The following is a 19,333-nucleotide window of genomic DNA, read 5'->3' on the forward strand; positions in this document are numbered from 1 at the left end:
AATAAAAGCTTACTTGTTAACATGTAAGCTTACATGTTAACATGTACACTCAATAAAAGCTTACATGTTAGCATGTAAGCTCAATGTAAGCTTAATTGTACACTCAATGTAAGCTTACTTGTTAACATGTACACTCAATAAAAGCTTACTTGTTAACATGTATGCTCAATGTAAGCTTACATGTTAACATGTACACTCAATAAAAGCTTACGTGTTAACATGTACGCTCAATAAAAGCTTACTTGTTAACATGTAAGATCCATGTAAGCTTACATGTTAACATGTACACTCAATAAAAGCTTACATGTTAACATGTAAGCTCAATAAAAGCTTACTTGTTAACATGTAAGCTCAATGTAAGCTTATTTGTACACTCAATGTAAGCTTACTTGTTAACATGTACACTCAATAAAAGTTTACTTGTTAACATGTACGCTCAATAAAAGCTTACATGTTAAAGGAATATAAGAGTTTGTGTGAGTGGGGGTGAAATACAGGATGTGTGTGATGCACGTGGGGGTTGCAGGAATGGAATGTTGCCGAACAAAGGATGCTAATTGCAAGGGGAGATGCAGAGCCGCAATAAGGTCAGAGTAGGTTGTAAACCACATTTGTTTTACACCGGGGCGGAAAAGTACAAAACAGGAGAAGCCACCCAGTGACGCTGCGGATGAAGATCGGCCCATGAAAAGCAAGCTAAAGTTAAACTGCAGAAAACACGTAGCCAATAGAATAATGTCAGGATGCCTTTGTTTCTGTGTCATTTAAATATTGTGTAGTATAACTATTCACTGGGGCAACTCGGATGAGACTACGTTGGCTGCTTGAGACAGAGACGTATAGAATTGTATTGATAGGGACCCGGGACCCCAGCTGTTTTGTATTAGATTTGAGTGTTAGGAATAAATCCACTCGTGTGTGAAAATGCCGGCTTCCTGATACCTTTCTATTACAGAACGAGCATGCTATTGTTGGATGGGTGATAGTTTGGTAAGGTCACAAATTGGAGTCAGATTATTAACTTGAGTTTATATGAATATAGAAATAAATTCCAACAATGTTAACATGTAAGCTCAATAAAAGCTTACTTGTTAACATGTAAGCTCAATGTAAGCTTATTTGTACACTCAATGTAAGCTTACTTGTTAACATGTACATTCAATAAAAGTTTACTTGTTAACATGTACACAATGTAAGCTTACTTGTACACTCAATGTAAGCTTACTTGTTAACATGTACACTCAATAAAAGCTTACATGTTAACATGTACGCTCAATAAAAGCTTACTTGTTAACATGTAACTTGCACGGTGTGCATGTTGACATGCTGCCCTCTAGTGGACATTTTAAGGAATAAAGATAAAAATTAACTTTGAACACTTACTCGTCCAGACGTCCGCCTACATTACCAAGGATGCACCAGACAAGATCTGTGTGACTTCGGACAACCAATCAGCCAATCATGATGCATTTGCTACCACCACCAGTTTGAACAGATTTAACAACAAATGACAATTCAAATCCTCAAGAAGGGCAAATTTATTTCAGAACTGTTGCACTGGATTTCTTTTTATTTAGTATAGCATATAAAGTGGTAAGTGACTGCTCTGTGTTGATTTTGAATAGATACAAGGGGCAGTAAATGACTGTGGAAGCTCAAATTCAGGCTTTACAGGGTTAAAATTTTCCTGGGTTGAGCTCTGATCATAGAGCCAATAGGAGTTACCCACTTGTGGCATTGTCCGGCCTCCTGATTAGCATTTAGCGTAACTAGTGCCACTAGTGAGCAATTAGTTTTTCACTTGTTCAACTAGTGAACATTTGGGCATCATAGCTACCTAGCAAATTCAAAAGACTGTAACGCTAGTTGACTAGTGAGCATGTTGGCATCCACTAGTTCTACTAGTGAACATTTTGGACCTCACTAGTTGAACTAGTTCAGTCAAAATGTCTCACTAGTGTAACTAGTGAAAATTTTGGGCATTACTAGTTTACTAGTAAAAACGTTTGAGTGTCACTAGTTCAACATGTAGTCTTTAAGAGGCTTTCACTAGCTAACATGTCAGTGTTTTGTCATTCACTAGTTAACAAGTAGGTATTTCAGCTCTCACAAGTAAGCTAGTGCAGCAAATCAGAGGTAACTAGTTAACATGTTAGAATAATTCACGGTCAACTAGTAAACATGTTAGAGCTTTGTGCCTTACTAGTTAACTAGTAAGACTTTGAACATTACTTGTTTGGTCCACTGGGCAACTAGTGCATAAAAAAGCCGACTAGCTGCGACTTTGGCACTACATGCATGCTTATATGTGTCACTAGTTAGACTTGTGTCACCACTAGTTGGATTAAAGTGGCACAAGTTGCAGAAAATCGGTGACATGTCAGTGTTTTTGTACAAGTAGTACGACAAAGCGCATAACTAGTATGGCTGAATGTTCACCTAGTTCTGACAAAGAGTGCACTAGTTAGGAAACACTACTGTCTGATATCAAGGATATGGAATAAATGCTCAAAGGGCTTGCCATACCCCTGCTTACAAGCAGACAAGCAGAGCATGTCGTTCTCTTCAGTCCAGTCACAGGGTATGCCTCTCTAGTTGAGTGAAAGTTCCTACCTTTTACCAGGATATGTGAAGTTTCTTATCTTCTACCACTCAACACCAACACATTATTTTTATTACTAGTCTGTTTTTTTTTTTGCTCCTTAATTAATCATGTTGCTACAGGAAACAAGTGTTAATATTAATGTCTCTGTTGTGCTGCTATTGGCTAGCTTACTATAACGTGTGTGGCGTGCGAGCGTGGTGTGTTTGTGTCTGCATAGAAAAAAACTAGCCTCATGTAGTAGGTCTTGGACATAAGATTGTTTTTCAGCAAACCAAAGCTCCATTTTGAAGTATTTGTATTAAAGACAAGATGTAAAAAGGCAGACACAAACAGTGCTAAAGTCAATTTGTTGTGTTTATATGTTTTATATGTGTCTGTACTTCACTCATTCACAGACTTGTACATGCATTATTATTATTTTGTAGATTCGAGCATGTTTCTTTTTTGATTTGTATGTAATGTGTGCTTTTTATAACAGTGCAGACAAGTATAGAAAAAATAAACTATCTTTCTGTATTAAGTTAATGTCTGTTAACATATTTTATATGTTGTGTGTTTCATTTAAAAGAAAATGTCTAAAACAAGCTGGTTTACTCTTGAAACATGTATACTGTCAATGCGTATGTTGAGGAGCTGTTGTAACAAATTAGGGTTGGGATATGTTTATATTTTAAGTCCTTTTCTCCTTTTCATAACTTATTAGATTTGGTTTACTCACTGACTTCCCATGCAATTTTTGGAGCGGGAAGTAACCCCAAACCACGACAAGTTACCTATCACATCCGATGACGTCAACCACATTTCCGTGCACGGCGAGCAACAAACATGGCGCCACGCTTGAAGGTTTGTTGACATTTTCCAAGAAAACCTAACAACAGGCCAACTTGGCAATATTTCGTCTAAGGGAGGAAACACTACCACTATGCAAGAGCATTTGAACACACAGCATGCGATGACTGTCTGTCGTGTTTGTGAGCGCTCCAAAGTCCCGGTGGGATCAACAGCAGCAACACCCGCCAGCAATGCAAGCGTTCACTCCTATCAACACGTCAGGGACGGGTAGTAACTATATTGGCGGCAGTTTGCCTTTATGTGAAACGAGCCATTAGTAACTGCTAATTTTAAAGCCCGCATCTCACTAATGGGCGCCGGCTTGCAAGGGTAAGCGCCGCGGCCCACAAGTGTTGTGTTGTTTTTTTCATCAGGGTTCATTCAAAGTTGCAAAACGTGCAAAGATTGACAGAACGAACCATGACTTAAGAGCAACACTCGCTACTTCCACACGACCATACTGACTCTGCCCACGGGAGTCACGCACCAGTCTACTGGCTGCGTCTGTTTTGACTGAGACAGGGAGGAGGAGTTTTTGAGTGCTCAGAGTTCATCTTAGTGTTGAAATGTTATTAGAGTTGGACATTATTGTCACAAAATAAACTATGTTGTATTTTGTAAATTTCTACAGAAGATGATTTAAGAAAAATATAGTTGTGTTTATTTTCAAATCTTTTTTCCCATGGCACCCTATTGAGTCCTCGAATGTGGATCTTAAAATTTCACTGTTGGGTTTGTAAGGTCATGTTACTTTTAAACATGTCTCTTGTTTACAGATACAACTAAGACTTAAAAAAGTTGATGCTAATCAATGTTTATTAATCTTTTTCCCCCAAAAAAAGAATCGATAAGAGAATAAATAAACAATCGAATCGTTAAGCAGATTCTAAATCGGAATCGTACAAATCTTATCAATTCCCATCCCTACCGAGCCCCCTCATACGGGCTGTTCGGTCCCTGTACGACCGGTGTCAGAGTTTGGTCCGCATTGCCGGATATGTTCCCAGTGAGGGTTGGAATCCGCCAAGGCTGCCCTTTGTCATGGATTCTGTTCATAACTTTAATAGACAGAATTTCTAGGCGCAGCCGAGGCGTTGACGGGGTCCGGTTTGGTGGCATCAACATTGCATCTCTACTTTTTGCAGATGATGTGGTGCTGTTGGCTTCTTCAAGAAACTCTCACTGGAGTGATTCACAGCCGATTGTGAAGCGGTTGGGATAAAGATCAGCACCTCCAAATCCGAGACCATGGTCTTCAGTCAGAAAAGGGTGTCCTCTCCGGGTCGGAGATGAGATCCTGCCCCAAGTGCAGGAGTTCAAGTATCTTGGGGTCTTTTTCACGAGTGAGGGTAGGTTGGAGCGGGAGATCGACAGGCGGATCGGTGTAGCGTCTGCAGTGATGCGGACTATGTATCGGTCCGTTCTGGTGAAGAAGGAGCTGAGTTGAAAGGCAAAGCTCTCGATTTACCGGTCGGTCTACGTTCCTGCCCTCACCTATGGTCACGAGCTGTGGGTCGTGACCAAAAGAACAAGATCCCAGATAAAAGCGGTCGAAATTTCCTCCGCCGAGTATCCGGGCTCTCCCTTAGAGATAGGGTGAGAAGCTTGGTCATCCGGGAGGGCCTCAGAATCAAGCCACTGCTCCCCTGCATTGATAGGAACCAATTGAGGTGGCTCAGGCATCTGGTTCGGATGTCTCCTGGCTGCCTCCCCAGAGAGGTGTTGGAGGCCCCGGGGACGACGCTGGGGGAGACTATGTCTCTCGGCTGGCTTGAGAACGCCTTGGGATCCCGCCGGAGGCGCTAGATGTAGTGGCTGGGGAGAGGGATTTCTGGGCTTCCCTGCTAAAGCTGCTACCCCCGCGACCGGACCTCGGATAAGCGGTAGATAATGGATGGATGGACAATCAAACTTTTTTACTTCATCTCTTGGCAGATAAATCCCTCTTGCCAAATTTGGGCCTACATTAACAACAAAACAAAAAATAAAAATATATTAGAATCTTCTCTATATCACCGATAATAGAATTGTCATGTTTACCAATATGTTTTGGAAAGTCTTTATTTTTTATTATTTTTATTTTTTTTGGAGAGCTCAGTATTGTTCATTTGACATGTCATCATTTTTTTTTTGTATGTGGGTGTGTGTTTGTGTGTGTGTGTGTGTGTGTGTGTGTGTGTGTGTGTGCGTGCGTGCGTGCGTGCATTCATTAGTGCACCTAAAAAATCCCATGCTGTTCACCTAAACCGAACCCTTCAGAATCCAGCCAGAGACGTGGGGCCGTCAGGAGACCCGAAGAAGGACCAAAGAAAATAAAGGAAAGTGAAGTCCAGCACCGACCGGACATCACCCACCAGGCCACCAACCAGAGTCCTTCACCAACCCCAGAGACATCTGAATGCCAACAAATCAGGGAGACCTCAAGGGCCGGAAGGAGAGACTCAGGAAAGGTAGGAAGGACAGATCCACCACACCAGCATCTATCGAAACTCAGACACAATCTGTTTCTCAGGTCATTGAATCGGTGGAGGCTGGTGTCTGTGGATCTCACTCTGCTTCGTCTGTCCTTTCTACCTTTCCTCAGTTTCTCCTTTGGGCCCTTGAGGTCTCCCGGATTTGGTGGAATTTAGATGTCTCTGGGGTTGGTGAAGGACTCTGGTTAGTGGCCCGGTGGGTGGTGTCTGGTCGGTGCTGGGCTTCGGTTTTCTTTCTTTTCTTTGGTCCCTCTTCGGGTCTCCTGGCGGCCCCACGACTCTGGCTGGATTTTGAAGTGTTCGGTTTAGGTGAACGGTATGGGATTTTTTTTTTTTACACGCACACACGCACACACACACACACAAACACACATCCAGATACAAAAAAAAAAAAGGGAGAACAATGATGATGACATGTCAAATGATCAATACTGAAGGAATTGTATGATTACTATTTTAAGTGTAATCTTTGCGTGTCCAAAATAATTGTATTCAGGATCTGATGAAGAAGTTTTCTTGCAAGAATTTATTTAGAGGCCTCTAAAGACACCGTTAGGACATCCACATCTGAATGCGACGTAGACCCCCCAAGAGTGTGACAATTTACAGAACATCGACTCATTTATACTCAAAAGATAAAAGGTTCCTCCTCCCGGCTCTTGATTGAACAAAGGGCAGACATGTCATCTCCTAGATTGAACAAAGGTGTAATGTTGTTAGTAAGCAGACGTTTACATACAGACATGTTGATTCCAGGTTGAACAAAGGTGTAATCTTATTAGTAAACAGACATTTACATACAGTTCCCCTTCTTGACTGGGGGAACAAATGCAATTAGGATCTAACCCCAGACTTTTAGACTCCAATGACAAAAGGCTCTGATAACATCATGCACATTCCTATCTTCAATAGCTTTGAGGGTGAGAGGATAAAATAAAGTTCACAAAATCATTATTCCACTGTATTCTTTTAAACACTCATGATTATATCACATTGATATGCCTATAAGTAAATTAAAAAACAGTAAAACATCAAATTGAAAATGTTAAATGTCTTCAGAACCACGGGGCACAGAGCGACGGACCGCGCCGGGGCGGCGCCGCCCCGAGCACCAGGGAGAGCCCCGCTACGCAGCACCCCCCAAGAGACCCAGGTAACGGCCAAAACGCAGCCGCCACCCAGCAGCCAACAGAGGGGCAGACCCGCCCACGCCCAGCCAGGGGGGGGACAGCACCTGTAGAATTAGCCCCTTGGCATGCAGTGAATCCGAATATTAACCCTTAGTGCCCATTGGAGGTGAATCTGCTCGATCCTGTTGGCAACAACTGGGTTCCTGACTATAAAAGCACAACCATTAGTTACAAACTGCCAAATACAGAAATATCAATGTAAGTTATCATGATGTGGTGGCTCTCGCTAACAGGCAGAATTAAATAACCAGAATTAGGTTAAAATATTCTATATACGTAGACCATATTTCTATGAATTTTGTTTTTAGGTTTTTATTTGAGGCCAATATTTTTTCCATTAAAATGTGATTTATGAGGAGGTTAGACCATTGGTCGATATTCAGAGTTTGTTTATTTTTCCAGTTAACAAGAATTGTTTTTTTTGCGATAGTAAGGGCTACAAGTGTAGATTGAAATTGTTTGTGTGGTAAAGTCAGTTGTTGTTAGGTCACCTAGCAATGTTTTGGAAAGTCTTGATGTTTAATCATCTCATTTAGAACACTTCAAGTAGCGTTTTTATTTTATTTTAATATTTTTTATATACCCTATCTTTGCAATAACTGGTTCTTTTGCTGTCTCAAAATAGGTTGCCAGTCTGTCTTTTTATATTTCTTATACTTTTTTTTTCTTTAGTTCAATATTTCATCAATAATATGCTGTAAGTACTAAACAGGCAGGTAGAGTTGCTACGAAAACAAATTTGTTTTTTGTTTGTTTTTGTGTCAGTGACACAATAACAAGGAAATGGGGATTTTACAATTTGCTCTCTGCTATATACAGGTAAGCTTCAATCACACACCAAGGGGAAAAAAATCAAAGAATAAGGCTTCTTGGCTTGTCGATGGGTTGAAAAAGTCTGTAAAGCTGAGAGATCTATTGAAGGAACGCACAGCCACAACTAGTTGCCTTAGTGCTCTGCAAAAATACAATTAACTTTGAAACAAAATAACCGAACTGAAAAGGCAGAACAAAAACATGTATCCATACAAACTCATGAAATGTACAAATGAGAGTTTAAGAAACAATGAAGGTGAGAGTAAATTATTTGTGGATTCATTTCTTCTTCTTTTTATGTTGACGGTGTCTATAAATAAGCCAGGTGACAGTGTGTACCACCTTTAATCATGTTTCCATTAACAAACTAAACACAATTAGAAATCACATTACGTGTTACTGGTGATATTTCAAATCCACTGTAAAATAAATAAATAAAAGAGGGCGATTATCCCTTGGAATAACTTGGAAGTCCCAACGAAGAAGGGCTAATATGAGTTAGCCATGGGTCTGTCAGCACATTTAGTTTGTTTTTTGCTTCTTTTTTTTTAAATTGACAATTTGAATGCTCAAGGGAATGAACTATTTGCATCAGATCTTGTATTTTAAAGTGGCACAATCCAATGCTGTAAAGCTTGAAAGTCTTTAAAAGGAGAGGAATCATCTAATACAGTGGTACCTCAGAGTTTAAACATAATTTGTTCCTGCGAAGTGTTCAAAGTCCAAATTGTTCAACCTCCGAAACATTTTTTTCCCATAGGAAATAATATAAATGCAATTAATCCGTTCCCAAGCTCCAAAAACAGAAAATTCCTATTTTAATTTCTATTGATGTTTTTACATTTACAGTACAGTACAGTATTTAAACAATAAAAATACCTTACCTTTTTTGTTGTGGTATGATGGCATCAGTGGATGATAATTGCTATGTTAATGCTAGCTTTAGTTCAGTGCTGAGTTTGTGTATGTTACATTGGGCATGTACTAAGCTGTCCTTGCGTGCGTTGTGTAACGTCAGGCACGTTGTTGAACAGCTAAGGGGGGTGCCAATATTTACAGAAGTAGTCACGGTAGTTACAACTGCATGATAATCTCCTTCCTAATTCCACTGTGGTTTGTAGCAATGTATGTTTTTCTTTGCTACCGCTGACACTGTTGTCTTTCTTTGGGCCCATGGCGAAGAAAATTGTTGTTTTTAGACTTTTGTTTATCCCATGAGCACTGGGTTATACCTCTGTATTAGTATTTTAATCATCACTCACTTTCCAAAAGCACTGTTCAATTATTGCTTTTTCACTTCATTTGTTGTTTCTTGAATAGCTTTGTTCACATTTTCTTCTTGTGCTTTTCTGTGTCTTCTATCTGCCAGTGTCCTACAGCACTTTTCTCACTGGATTGCCACCAGCGACAGAAGCCTAATTTACTTGCATTACTGGCTCAATAGAGTCGTTTGTTTGCCAATAGCAGTGGTCACATGGTATCACGTCCAGGGTCAGAGAACATGCAGGTTTGCGAGGGGTAGAGCTATTTAAATAGTCTTGGTTTTGTGGGTTCATTGAAAACTATTTAAACATTTTGCATATGAATGTGATTTACATTTGGAGTGGAATAATTTTGAATTCTAAGGTGTTAATTTTAGAGGTACGTAGTAGAAACAATAAATCTTAAATAAAGGAAATAAAAACATTTTATGAACATTACAATAACGACACTTTAAAGGATATTGTGGTGGACTTTAGGACCATGCCTCTCACCCAGCAGGCATACAGCAGGGGGCGTGTTGATTGAAATGTTTTTTGGCGCGATATTCGCTATTCTCTTGTTGGCAGTGTTAAATAAAGACGTGTTTACCAGTCAGTCGTGTATGCTCCTTACTACTGCCACATTGGTGACCCTGACGTGAGAAGATGTTTCGAGAAGTGAAGGAAGAGGTGTCCTCCTCGGCCATGACGCCCCAACTCCCGCAATTTGCAGCCGTCGCTGCTACCGCGAGGCTGCCGGAGTTCTGGCAGAGCGACCCGGCCTCGTGGTTTCAGCATGTTGAAGCGCTTTTCCACTTGCGAGGAATCATCGCTGATGAGCCAAGGTATTACATGGTCGTGGCGGCCCTCGACCAACTGACTACACGTCGTGCTATGCAGCTATTGCGCGCGCCTCCGCAGAGCGGGAAATACACCGCGCTCAAGCAACTTCTGCTTAGGAGGTTCAGTTTGTCGGACTCGGAGAGAGCAGACGGACTCCTTTCTCTGCCCGGGTTGGGCGATGGCACAGCAGTGGCCCTCATGGACAATATGCTGTCGTTGTTAGGCTCGGATGAAGGCGGATTCATTTTCCCGCACATTTTCCTCCGACAGCTACCGCTTACGGTACGCGCGGTGTTGGCTAACTCCGCTTGCCTGGCGTCCCGCGATTATCGGGCCTTGGCCAAAGAAGCGGATCGAGTGTTGCTGGCTACGAGACGACTCGTCGTGCAAAGTGTGGCAGCCGATCACCTCCTGGAGGAGACGCCGGACGCGGGCCCGACGGTGGTGGCCGGAGTGGCGACACGGAAGCGGCGCGACAAGCCCCTCTGTTTCTTCCACCAGCGGTTTGGCGTGAAGGCTAGGCGTTGTGTTCCTCCCTGCACCTTCGAGGCTCCGGGAAACTCCAACGCCGGCGTTCCATAGCGGCTGTGGGCGCCGGTAATGAAAGTGAGCTGCTCTTTATCACGGACACGTCATCAGGGAGACGTTTCCTGATGGACTGCGGGTCGCAAGTTAGCCTGCTTACACTGACCGCCGCGGACAAGGCGGCCAGTGGCAGCGGACCGTCCCTGTGCGCAGCTAACGGCTCACCCATCATCAGTTTTGGTTCCAGGCTGGTGACTGTGTGCTTCCATGGACGTGAGTTTCAGTGGAACTTTATTGTTGCTTCGATCACGGTTCCAATTATTGGCGCGGATTTTCTGTGTGCGAATGGACTGCTTGTGGATGTTGCTAACCGCCGTTTGATTGATGCTGTTTCTTTCGCCACTTTCCTATGTGTGGCTGGGGGACTCGGACCATTAGCACACGCAAATTTTTTGGCATCGGGCGACGTTTATCAGCGTTTGCTGTCCGATTTTCCGTCGTTGACAACTCCCGCCTTTTCCACCGCCGATACTAAGCACGGGGTGGAGCATTTCATCCCCATCGTTGGCCCGCCAGTTTTTGCCCGCGCGCGCCGACTGGACGCGGCCAAATTGGCAATTGCGAGGGAGGAGTTTGCTACAATGGAGCGTTTGGGGATTGTCAGGCGTTCTAACAGCCCGTGGGCTTCGCCCTTACACATGGTGCCTAAAAGCGATGGTTCTTGGCGGCCTTGCGGTGATTTTCGTCGGCTGAACAGTAATACTACTCATGACCGTTACCCCATTCCACACATTCAGGATTTTTCTGCGCGTCTGGCTGGCACCACGATTTTTTCTAAGGTGGATTTGGTCCGTGGTTATCACCAAGTGCCTGTGCAGCCGTTAGACGTGCCCAAAACGGCGGTGATAACCCCGTTTGGGCTTTTCGAATTCCTGCGCATGCCTTTTGGCCTTAAAGGGGCAGCACAGACTTTCCAGAGATTGATGTTCGTCTATCTTGATGACATTTTAGTGGCCAGTCCTTCACCGGAGGTACATCTGTCGCACTTAACGCAGGTTTTCAAGCGCCTCGATTCGCATGGCCTAATCGTCAATCCGGCTAAGTGTCAATTCGGTCTTACTGAGATTGATTTTTTGGGACACTGTATATCGGCGCAGGGTGCAGTTCCCTTGCCTGCCAAGGTACAGGCAGTGATTGATTTCCCCCGCCCAGCCTCGGTTAAGGCGCTGCAGGAGTTCTTGGGCATGGTTAATTTTTATAACCGCTTTCTTCCGCGTGCAGCCCACCTCCTGCAGCCTCTTTACAGGGCCTTGGGGAACAAGAAGGCTAAAGACCCCCTCGAGTGGTCTCCGCAACGAGCACAGGCGTTTCAGCAAGCGAAGGACGCCCTCGCGAGCGCGGCCCTCCTCGTCCATCCGATCTCCACTGCGCAGGTGGCCTTGACTACAGATGCGTCCGATATAGCTGTAGGGGGAGTGGTTGAGCAGATCGTGGCGAATGTGTGGCAGCCCCTTGCGTTTTTCAGTCGTAAATTGCGGGGATCATAGGCCGCTTACGTTTGCGATGTCAAAGGTTACTGAACCGTGGTCGGCCCGCCAGCAGCGCAACTTGGCGGCCATTTCCGAATTCACGACAGACGTTCGGCATGTGGCCGGTAAGTGTAACCCTGTGGCTGATTGTTTATCACGCGCGATTGTGTATCCGGTCCAGCTCGGGGTTAATTTTTCCGAGATGGCTGCGGAACAGTCCGACGACCCTGACATCCGCAACCTCAGGGAGGCAGGTACGGCTCTTAGACTGGAAGAGGTGGTGATGCGCGAAGGCGATCCCGCTCTCCTCTGCGATATGTCCACAGGCCGCCCTCTATCCACTCCCTCTCACACCCTGGCGTCCGGGCGTCGGTCAAGCTGGTTGGTGCCAAGTTTGTCTGGCCTGGACTGCGTAGGGATGTCAGGGAGTGGGCGGCGGCGTGCGTGGCTTGTCAGCGTGCCAAAGTTCACCGGCACACCAGGGCGGACCTTGAACCTTTTCTGATTCCTGCTAGGCGTTTCGACCACATCCACGTTGATCTGGTAGGCCCCCTCCCTCCGTCGCAGGGTTTTACGCATCTGCTCACTATGGTGGATCGGACCACAAGGTGGCCGGAAGCTGTTCCCCTGTCCTCCACAACTCGGATAGGGGGCCCCAGTTTGTGTCTGGACTTTGGTCTGCCTTAGCGGAGTCCTTGGGTGTGCGGGTACACCGCACTACTGCCTACCACCCACAGGCTAACGGGTTGTGTGAACGTTTTCACCGGTCGCTTAAAGCCGTGCTGCGGGCTGCGCTTTCCGACGGTAACTGGGTCGATCGTCTTCCTTGGGTTTTGCTCGGGTTGCGTTCGGCTCCGAAAGAGGATCTTAACGCCGCCCCGGCTGAGTTGGTGTTCGGTCAGCCTCTTCGCGTCCCGGGTGAATTTCTGCCCGAAGGTCCCGACGCGCGGCCCTTTCTATCGGGGATGCCCTTGACTCCTGCACCGGTTCACCACTGTGTTCCTAAGGTTTTTGTACCGTCGACACTCATGTCTGCCCGTTTTGTTTTTGTGCGCCACGATGCCCACCGGTCGCCCCTCATGCCACCGTATGACGGCCCGTTTCGGGTGCTTGAGCATGGGGTTAAATATTTTGTGCTTGATATGGGTGGGCGTAGGGAGTCGGTTTCGTTGGATAGGCTCAAACCAGCTCATTTGGTTGTAGGCGAGGTGCCGTTGCCTGCTCGGGTCCCTCGCCGTGGTCGTCCTCCGAAGCCCCCAGCCTCGTTTCCGCACGATGATGTTGAGTGTTCTCCTGCTGCCTTTTCGACTGTCCCCCCTGCTCAACAGGTTTTACCTGCTCCGCTGGGAGATGGACTGCGTAGTCGATGTGGTAGGCTGGTGAAGCCCCCTGTGAGGTTTTCTGTTTGAGTGCTCTTCTGGGTGTTCGGGGGGGGCCTGTGTGGTGGACTTTAGGACCATGCCTCTCACCCAGCAGGCATACAGCAGGGGGCGTGTTGATTGAAATGTTTGTTGGCGCGATATTCGCCATTCTGTTGTTGGCAGTGTTAAATAAAGACGTGTTTACCAGTCAGTCGTGTATGCTCCTTACTACTGCCACAATATAAAAATTTGGACAAAGTGACAGTTCATTTAGAAAACCTGGTCACAAATACACATACAATCAATACATCATACAAGATAACAGGCGAAATAGTGAGTAGTGCTGTCAAGAGATTAAAAAAAAAAGTGGATTAATTAATTCTGATCTGTAATCAATTGACCTAATTACTCAGTTTTTTTAAATCTCACCTAAAAATTGCAGAAAAAAGTTCTCAAGCAGAGGTATTTTTATTTAAAGACATTCCTATTTTAATTTGCCCGCTCTTTTTTTAAAGACTTATTATTATTATTTCATCTCATGTCGCCAGAGTAGCGAGGTTGAAAGAGGTGATAGAAAGAAAGATGACGTCGCGTCATCGCCGTTTGTGATGAACCATTTACAGAGCTGAATTATTCTACTATTGCCACAAATGTCAACTTTATGTTTCATGTTTCAAGTGGGATCAAATCAAAGACCAAAATTAAACACTGTTACTCAAAACAGCTTTGTATTTTTACAGACGTGTCAGTAGTCTCCCTTCCAAGCTGGCGCAGAGCGCATATCAGGCTTTTGATGACGTATGAATCGGATGCATGCGGATAAGCGTTCACAGTGGAGACGCATCGCATACATATCCGATATATATGCACATACAAAAGAGGCCCAGGTCAGGTGTGAATTTTTTTTTTAATTGTACTGTTCACACTGCATGAAAAAAACAGATGCTTGTGGAAAACCCCCAAAATTGAGCTGCAGTGTGAACGTAGCCTATGCGTGCCCTGCGATTGGCTGGCAACCAGTTCAAGGTGTACTCTGCCTACTGCCTGAAGACAGCTGGGATAGGTGATAGGTGGTGAGGGTAAATGGTTCAGAAAATGGATGGATGGAAAAAGAATGAGTTTTTAGGGCCATTGATTTCCTGAGGTGCCAGTGCAGAATGGCAGCACCAGCAACCGCTCTGGAAGTGTTGTGTTGCTGGCAGAGAAATATCAGTAAAATGTATTGCTTGGTATTGTTGAATATAGTTACAGTATTTCAGTAACGTGTAGTATATAGTAAATGAGTAGTATTACCTTTCTTTTGTTGTTTGGGCTCACGTACAAATAACTGAGTATTGTCTTTGCTCCAACTTTGTCATTCAGTTTCTGGTATGTTGCTCCATAGTCAGTTGACCTGAAATTTGATCAGAAAGGTCTGATGAACATTTGAAAAAAAAGAAGACTTGCTGCAATTAAAAGTCCCCTGACATTTGAAGAGTTAAAGCACTGATATAATTAAGTCCCCATTGAGCTGAACATTCAACAGGATTTTTCCCACTGGAGTGCAGTGGCCACATTATAATGGCCACAATAGTGTGATTTCCTCTGACTCATTGCATATACAATATAACCTACATTTCTCCATTTCAGATTTGAATTAATATTACCTAAATTATGAGAATTAATTATGCTAGGGCAAAAAAAAAGAAGAAGACGTGCCTGCAGTTTAAGAACAGCTTGAGAAGGGTTGCAAGGCATAATAAGTTTTGCATTCTTCATCTTACATTACTGACATTGATCCCACAAAAGCCTCTCCTCTAAGTACTGGGAAAGCTACCATTAAGAATCGGCTTGAGTCAAACAGTTTGGAAGCTGACCAAAAACCCAGATTATATTTATCACAAATTTTCACAAAGGTCGGTGACTCATGATCTAAACATTGCCAAAAATGTGAGTGAAGCACATTGTACCGCAATGCCTCTTTTGCAGGCACATCACAGGATGATGATGAAGCGATTTCTGCTTGAATTAGTATTTTGGTCAGTCTAAGTACAGTACACTCTTTTCAATGCAGTAGGAAGAGATATCACACACATACAGTATGTGCTCATCAGAGTTAGATGAGTACAGCTGCAGAAGCAAAGTCCTCTCATAACTATTGAAGAAATTGTTTATAAATATATTTTTTTAAATGCATGGCATTCAAAGTTTTTGTAATTAACCATAGATATTGGTATAAGAAATAAATAAATACCTTTAAAATGCAACAAGGATATTCCTTGGGTGATTTCAAAAGTAGCAGTCATTTGCATGAACTTTCCTATCAGACTTGACTAGTATGAATAAATTGTATTGAAGGATCTGTTTGAGAGCCTCTCCGAACACAAAAGCTGAAATATTCATGCTCTGCTTGCAAATGTACTACCCCTATTTATATATCACTGCCTGGTTTCTATGGTGGGGATTCAATTTCCTCAGGGTGCACTATCCTGGGTGACTCCAGAATCATCAGCACACTGGTCCACGGGACAGTAGCATCAGGTTATTGATTGGCTCCTCAGAGCCCTCAGTGGATGAAACATTGAAGGTATGACTTATTTTCAGTGTCACTGCAACTTTCACAGTTGACCAATAAAACAGTCTGAACTCATCAGACTCCAAGAAGATGAAACATGCAATAAAGGATAATTGATAGTTTCTAAGGGACGATGATCCTGACAAAGTTATCCATCTAGATAGCAACTTCTTATTTACTGGTCATGGACATTGCGGGATTGGACTGTGATACAGATGTAATCTTGTGACTTGGAAGTTAATGAAAATTTTATCAAGTACGGTAATCTGATTTGGAGCTATGAGGAAAATGCAATAATTAAAAATAAATAAATAATATACCGATATTCCATTTGTCATACACTTCACCTCTTGGTGTGTTAAAGAATAAACCCAAATAAAAAATTCTCATTATTTTAGTGAATACGTTGATCTCTTGCTGAAACCTTTAATGAAAAGTAGACAGTTTGGCCATTACAGACTGCTTGTTGGTATTGTCTTTTTAAAAGTACTTTATATATAACTTGGTCAGAGCCAGATTGATAATGTGAATCACTCAAAGGAGTTCTCCACAATATAAATCTGGGACAGGCGGGACATGCAGTACAATACTTCAAGCATATTGGGCAATGTGGCAACTTGTGCACAACTACCAAACTTTTGTTTTGACCAATCACGGCCTCGTAGGTTAAAAAAAAAAGAAGCTAAAAATGGATGAAGTGCCTCTCGCTGTTATTCATTCAAAAAGAACATTGTGAGTAATTCTGCGAGAACAGAATTAATTGCATTTATATATATATACTCTCTATACGTAACAGAACACAAAATTAATCTATATGCCGATGATATTTTACTTTATTTAGAAAAGCCTGCTATTTCGTTAAGGGAAGTATTTAACTTAATAACTAAATTCTCACATTTATCAGATTATTCTATTAACTGGACAAAATCAACACTACTACCTATTACAGAAAATTCATGGAACCCTGCAAGCCAGGACCCGCATTACTCTTTTCTATAGGTAATTTAAAATACTTAGGCATAAAAATCTCACCTAAATTAACTGATTTAATTCATTTAAACTTTACTCCACTTCTGGATAGCATTTATAGTGACTTGGAGCGCTGGAATAATCTTCTTATTTCTCTAATAGGACGAATAGCCATCATTAACTCTTTCACTGCCACTGACGTTTAAAGACGTCAAGTAAAAACCTACGGATCACTGCCAATGACGTCAAAAGACGTCATCCAATGATTTTTTTTATTTTTTTTTTGAAACGGGTAGAGGAAACCCTTCCGCATGTCTGGTGAAAGTTTCCAGTCTGTCTGTTGTGCCTAATGACTATTTTTGGCCCCTAGAGGGCAGCGATGACTCTCTTTTGACAAGATCGGGTGGGCGTCAGTAGAGGCGGAGCTAGAGCGTCGAGCAGGAGATGAGAATGGAAGACAAAGGAAAAATGGCGGCCAGTCGCGAGGAGCTCACGCCCGAGACGTTTTTTTCAAATACCAAAAGTATCGCTGAAAGAGCACATTGTTGACGACGATGATCATCATCGATGATGAAGATGAGGGTGGTGACTCCGTGGTTGAGAAGCATTGACGCGGCAGTAGAAGACGTTAGATGGAGCTAGATGGAGGAGGGAACGGGCAATGGCGAGCGTTTGCAAGCAGCTCTACACTTACAAGACGAAAGGCATCGACCAACGCTAAAATAGTACATTGATGACGACGATGATCATCCTCGATGATGATGAAGGTGAATCCGAGCTTGACGGCGAAATTGGAACCGCTGACGCGGCGGCTATGACGGTGTCGTAACGCGGAGCGCAACCGAGCACGCACAGGCGGACGTTCGATCAGATGACGGAGAGTGCCTCGAGTCCAATGCATATTCATCGGAGGAAGTGTGTATAGTCTGCTACTTGCTTTTTATTCCCCGGAAAAAAAGGCCGTCAAGAAAGTGTAACGTTTGCACGCAAAACGGACCAATGTGAAAGTGAAAGTAAACTGTTGTGCGAGTCCTGGCGTCTCCTTGCACGCAGGAGAGCGTTACAAAAGGAAAAACTGTATTTGAAACATCCACATAATTGTAAGTAGTACCACAGTTGCACACATTTGTAAATAGTTTGCGAAATTGTTTTGTCAAATTGTTACACTGTTGAATGGAAATAAACGTATTTTGCAATCAAAAAACACTTTTTCATTGTTGGTGATAGCATTTACAGAAGTAAAGCACTATTTAGGTGTTTGTGGCATCATTCATGGACAAAAAGAAGTGTACAATTCACTAGAGTGCATGAAATAACATCGTTTCACAAAAAGCTCTTTTTCTCCGTTTTTTGTTTCAAAAGAGAGAATTTCGGTGAAAGTAACCATTTTCTATTGTTGATTACTGAAGAACGAAATAAGGTAGAAACAAATTTTTTTCTGATGAAAGCTGAGAGTCCAATCTTTCATTTGGTGGTATGTGTGTTTCCATAGTCCAAACACAACATTTTCTGTGGACCTTGAAAGATCACTCAAAATGCTTAAATCGGCTGGCAGTGGGGACAACCCGTTTCTGAAAACGTCTGGCAGTGAAAGAGTTAAAATGAAAGTTTTACCCAAAATAAACAATTTTTTCTCAATGATTCCATTTAAACCTATGGCTAACTGGTTCCAGTTGTTGGACTCGGCCGTTACAAAGTTTTACTGGAATAAAAAAAAAAGCAAAGATTAGTCTATCTACTCTTCAGAAAAGTAGATCCAACGGTGGTCCAGAGGCACCAAATTGTATGCACTACTATATAGCTAACCAGCTACAATATATCATTCTGGTACGGCAACCTGACTGTGCAGTCAAGATCACAGATTGCCGGTCTGGTGCGGACTGCCATGAAGATCATGGGGGTCAGGAATCATCCTTCCCTACAGATGCTTTATGAGCGGTCCGTCACCGGACTGGCACAGAAAATTGTTAATGACCCGACTCACATTCTGCATCATGAGTTCCAGCTACTGCCTTCCGGCAGGAGATTCAGCGCCCCCAGAACCAGGCTGAACCGCTACAAAAACTCATTCCTGCCGACATCCATCAAACTGCTTAACAACCGACATTAACTCAATAAGATATATGGTGCAATGTTGTGTACATACTCATGTGTGTGTATATATATATATATATATATATATATATATATAGAAGTGTGTAAATGTGTGTGTGTATATGGGTGTGTGCAATGTACTTCTCTACACATGTATACTCCTGTGAAGACTTCTGGGAAGTCTTCTACTTATTGCTGCACTTCTTATTTATTTAATTTTAATTTTATCTCTTTCTATTCTGTTGTTTTCTCTTTACTGTAAACTGCAGCTGGATGGAATCCAGGAAAAAGTTCCCCACGGGGA

At 43.0% G+C, this 19,333-nt stretch overlaps 1 protein-coding gene across 5 annotated transcripts in view; it reads right to left on the minus strand.

The window, feature by feature from the left end:
* Positions 1 to 19,333, minus strand: part of sorcs1 (sortilin-related VPS10 domain containing receptor 1) — a 258,319-nt gene that overhangs the window by 121,577 nt on the left and 117,409 nt on the right. For all 5 annotated transcript variants that reach the window (XR_013294726.1, XR_013294727.1, XM_077570250.1 and 2 more), the window contains exon 3: positions 14,706 to 14,805. Coding sequence is in view for 3 of the 5 variants with exons in the window: in XM_077570250.1 (XP_077426376.1) it covers positions 14,706 to 14,805 (100 nt within the window). In the remaining 2 variants the exon portion in view is untranslated. The remainder of the gene's footprint in view (positions 1 to 14,705; positions 14,806 to 19,333) is intronic.

Source organism: Vanacampus margaritifer, chromosome 7 (assembly GCF_051991255.1).
Source record: "Vanacampus margaritifer isolate UIUO_Vmar chromosome 7, RoL_Vmar_1.0, whole genome shotgun sequence".
Taxonomy (NCBI): Eukaryota; Metazoa; Chordata; class Actinopteri; order Syngnathiformes; family Syngnathidae; genus Vanacampus; species Vanacampus margaritifer.